General features: G+C 32.8%; 1 protein-coding gene across 1 annotated transcript; it reads left to right on the top strand.

The window, feature by feature from the left end:
* The first annotated feature begins 360 nt into the window (after positions 1-360).
* On the top strand, positions 361-912 carry LOC148801885 (uncharacterized protein At4g02000-like). The gene has a single exon (XM_088897229.1). The coding sequence runs from the start codon at positions 361-363 to the stop codon at positions 910-912; it is 552 nt and encodes a 183-aa protein (XP_088753355.1).
* Positions 913-4,948: the final 4,036 nt, after the last annotated feature.

The raw sequence follows: 4,948 nt of genomic DNA on the forward strand, positions 1-4,948 counted from the left end.
GAAGCAGAATTTGGCCATTCAGACTCTAGAGTCACACTCAGTTATTGTTTTGTTTTTCAGAAATCAAAAGTCAGCTTTACCTAATGCTACATTATCCTATGGGCAAAAATTTAAAAAAAAAAAAGCATTATTAATATAAATAAGCTTAATAACCTAGTTCCCTTAGGCTTTTCCGTATGTTTTTTCTCCGTGTCTGCTTCCCTACCCCCATCATTTCGTCATCTCCCTTGACTCTTTTCTCCGCCCTTTCTTCTTCTTATTTGATCATGGCGAATCAAATCACCCATTCTTCGGTTGTTGAAAAATTTGTCAAAACTTTAAACCTTGGTTCTGTTTCCTCTATACGATCCAAGGTTTCTGATGTTCTTGAATGAATGGCAGAAAAATATTATTGTCAAAGTCCTTACAGATAGGACAATCAACTTTGCTGGGTTGAAAGAGAATATTATGAAGATTTGGAAACACAAAGTCAAATCAATCGGTGATTTCGGCAAAAATATGTTCTCGGTGAAGTGTTTCTCCACTGCAGATGTTGAATCTATTCTGCAACGCAGCCCTTGGTGTTTCAATAATGATCTTATTGTTTTACAGCGTTGTGAGCCAAATCTGGCACCTGCTAAATATTTATTGGATCGTGCAGACTTTTGGGTACATCTTTCTGGACTACCGGTTGATTATCTGACTGCTCCAATGGCGGGCTCTTTGGCAACCAAGGTTGGTGTACCTTTTCCTATAGCCTTCGATGAAGACACAATGCCTCTTGAACTCCTCGACGAAGACACTATAGACATCGGAGTCACTTATGAGAAGCTTCCGCGTTTCTGCTATTTTTGTGGCCATTTAGATCATGATTGGGATACCTGTTCTTTAAGGGCAGACCTTATTCAATCTATTGATGCTGAAGAAATCTGAGTTGGTGACACTTCACCGTATCCATTTTGAACCTGATTTACGTGTTCAAAGCTCGGGGAAAGGTAACTCTTATTTCACCCCAAATAGAGCAGTCGGCGTCCCCTATTAATTCTGATAGAAGATTAAGATCACAAGGCTTCAACCACTGATAGTGAAGAGAGCTCAGCAGCTAATACCATTGGTAAGATCATAGTTGCAGGAAAAATGACCGGTGTTGTAGAGTCGGTCCCATCCCCGGCCAGCCCACAATCCAAGCAGTTGCGCATCCCGGGTTTCTTGGCCACTATTTGGGAACCTAGCACAATCACGAAATTTTAGAGGATTCCATGATTCTCGTAACTGAATCGGCATCAATTGATAGAAGGGAAGTAAATGAAACGGAAGTTATTGAAAATCAGCCATGTGTTTCCTTGGGCTTAGGCCCACTCAATTCAAAAGCAAACGTACTGGCCAACCCTTCTCTAGCCCAAGACAAAAGCGAATTTTCACTAGTGACTGGCGGGGATCCGTGATGCACGGGGTTTTATTAGGGTCATTTACTAAAATACCTTTTATAATTTTATGGATTTATTAAAATCTATCCTATAGTTAAAATTTTACTAAAACACCATTTTATACAGTGGAAAATGACAATGTTGACCCTAATGTTCATTTAAATAAATTTAATCAAAAGAAAATAAAAATAAAAATACCATTTTTACCCTTTATAAGACACAGGCAACCACTCTATTGCCTATATTTGGTTAATTTTATTTTTTGTACAAAATAAGTGTTAAGAGTATTTTTGGAATAAAAAATCATGGGCCTAATGGCAAAACAAACACTCCTTAATGAAAAGTTGATTAAGTAAACAAGTTGTAAAATATATGGGATGTTTTAATAAAATGAAAACTATAAGGTATGTTTAAGTAAATATGTAAAACTATAAGATGTGTTCTAGTAAATGACCCTAATAGAATCACATAAGAGTATACAATTATGTTATATTTTCAACTTTTTAAATAATTAATAATATTTTATATACTACTTTTAATAATTTTTTTAATTTCAATTAGGTTTATTCATCAAACTGATGAAACCGACTAACCCAATCAACTCGACCCGAGTTGATCATTTTTCTAGTATCTTAGGTCGGCTTTGGTTAAAAAATTTCTCAATTCGACCAACTTGGATCGATTTCACTTTGGCCATTTGTAAACCAACCAAAATCGAATGACCTAACCATGGATATATATTAACATTTTATATTTTAAATATAATTTTTAATATGAAAAAGTGAGAAATTTCCCATATTTCTTAGTCTAAAATGTTTTATATCATAAATCTAATTTTTTAATTTATTTTTTAATAATTACACTATAATTTTTAAAATTTAATTTATTTTTTAAGTTTAAATCTTTTGAACCGATTGACAAAACCAAAAAGCGACCCAAACCAATACAACTTGAGTGGGTCAGTTTTTACAAAAAAATGTGAGTCGATTTCATCTTACCAACTCCCCAACCTGACCAGGTCAATTTGGTTGGCCAAATAACCTACAATCGAATTGAACCAACTCATGAACACTCATAATTTTAGCTAAATTAATAGTCTCATCTCTGATAAATAACAATAGTTTAATCTCCATTAATTATTGAAAATTTATAGCAAAAATACACAATTATTGAAAATATATTGATAATGAAAAAAATACATAAGTACTAAAAATATATTAACTTAGTCAATAAATAGTATAATCTCAAACAATAGTTTGGTCTCTAATAAATATTAACAAATAAGTTATAACAAAAATACAATAAATACAATAATACAAAAAATTAAATTTAAAAATTTCACTAATAGTAGTTTAATCTCCAATGATTATTGAAAGTTTTCTATTAAAAAACAAAACAAAATAAATTTATACATAATCATTGAAAATGCATTTATCACAAAAACAATAAATAATAACTGAAATACAATAAATATTAATTTTAGTATATATAATTATATAATAAATACAGACTAAGAGTTTAAAATTATTATTAATAAATATTAATATATTTGAAAATTATTTTCTCGAATTATTACTTGATATTTGAAAGTTATATAATTTTGTTAGAATATTTAAATAATTCTTAAATTTTTTAATCCAAACTTTATTTAGATGGATATAGATAAAAAGTAGGGGAGAGGATAAATAGGAATTATAGATAATTTAGAAGAGAAACTCTCTACTAAATTAGAGATTATTGTGGAGATAAATAGGATTTAGAGATAATTCTGGAGAAAGTGAGGGAGTTAGTTTAGGATAAATTTTAGGAGAAGAGATTATTTACGTTCTTGGGAAAGTGCATCTCATTGGTTGTTTAAAAAAAATGACATAAAATAAAAAAACAAAAAATGAGAAAAAATGAGAAAATTACTTGACTGCTTTAAATATATATATATATATATATATATATATATATAGATAGATATAGATATAGATATATAAGATAATTGTGGAGATAAATAGGAATTATATATAATTTAGAAGATAAATAGGAATTAGAGATAATTCTAGAGAAAGTGGGGGAGGTAATTTAGGATAAACTTTAGGAGAAGAGATTATTTATGTTCTTGGAAAAGTACATCTCATTGGTTGTTTAAAAAAATGGCATAAAATAAAAAAACAAAAAATTCAAAAAAAAAGAAAAAATATATTGACTGTCTTTTATATATATATATTGAAACAGCTTGGAGAGGCACTTGTTAATCCATATGATAGTTCTATCCCGTTTTCCACATGGGTTGGGGTGGCGGGCCCTCACCACCCCACATTAATCAATTAGACTCATTGCTTGGAATTGTCGGGCTTGGGGAGGGACTTGACAATTCAACATCTTTCAGCACTCCTCCTTAGGAGTACAAAGGCATCTATTGTTTTCCTTTCTGAAACAAAATGTACTTCTTCCAAGTCTTCAAAGTTGCTTAAGAGATTTTCACTTTTTAATTATGTTGTTCATCCCTTCGTGGGATCTAGGGGTGGTCTTTGGATTTAAATATTGTTGTTAGTTATGTGGATGATAACTTTTATAATGGTTGATATCAATTGCTCAGCTTCTAATTACTCTTGGATTCTTGTTTGCATATATGGCATATGGGAGTCCTTACAGAGAGAATCGGAAGGCAGTGTGGGATAGACTTTGTAATCTTGCTTCCAATTTCACGAAACCATGGGTGGTGTTTGGCAATTTCAATGCCTTATTCTCGGCAACTAAGAAATTTGGAGGTAGGCCAATTACCCCTTCAGATACTGAGGATTTCAAACAAATGATTAATGTCACAGGCCTGATGGATCTAGGATTCTCGGGTCCAACGTACACCTGGTCCAACAAGCGGGATTTTCATGAACTTTTAATGGAAAGACATGATCGGGCTATGGATTCCCCAGATTGGTTGATGTTGTATCCTTGGGCACATGTTAATCACCTCCCTCGCATTGGCAGTGACCACATTCCTATTTTGGTCAACTTTACTCAGTCCTGAAGGAAAGCTATAAAAGTTGATAGATTCGAAGCTTTCTGGACAAAATGCAATGGTTATCTAGATGAATTCAAACGCTGTTGGGATAACCTCTCTCAAGACCTTTCCTTCGCTAACAAATGCAGCGAGACTATTAAAAAGCTAAAAAGGCGGAGTCAAGCAGTGATCGATAACTCCAGAAAAAGAATGCAAGAGATCGAATCGGAGTTGCTCAAGGTTCAATCAGACACACCAACCTCTGAATCTATTGTTAAAGAGAGACAATTGACAGCAGAATATTCTCACTTTGCTAAGTTGGATGATGACCTCTCTCAAGACCTTTCCTTCGCTAACAAATGCAGTGAGACTATTAAAAAGCTAAAAAGGTGGAGTCAAGCAACGATCGGTAACTCCAGAAAAAGAATGCAAGAGATCGAATCGGAGTTGCTCAAGGTTCAACCGGACACACCAATCTCTGAACCTATTGTTAAAGAGAGACAATTGACAACAGAATATTCTCACTTTGCTAAGTTGGATGAAATCTACTGGG

Source organism: Nelumbo nucifera, chromosome 2 (assembly GCF_055504915.1).
Source record: "Nelumbo nucifera cultivar China Antique chromosome 2, China Antique-T2T, whole genome shotgun sequence".
NCBI lineage: Eukaryota > Viridiplantae > Streptophyta > Magnoliopsida > Proteales > Nelumbonaceae > Nelumbo > Nelumbo nucifera.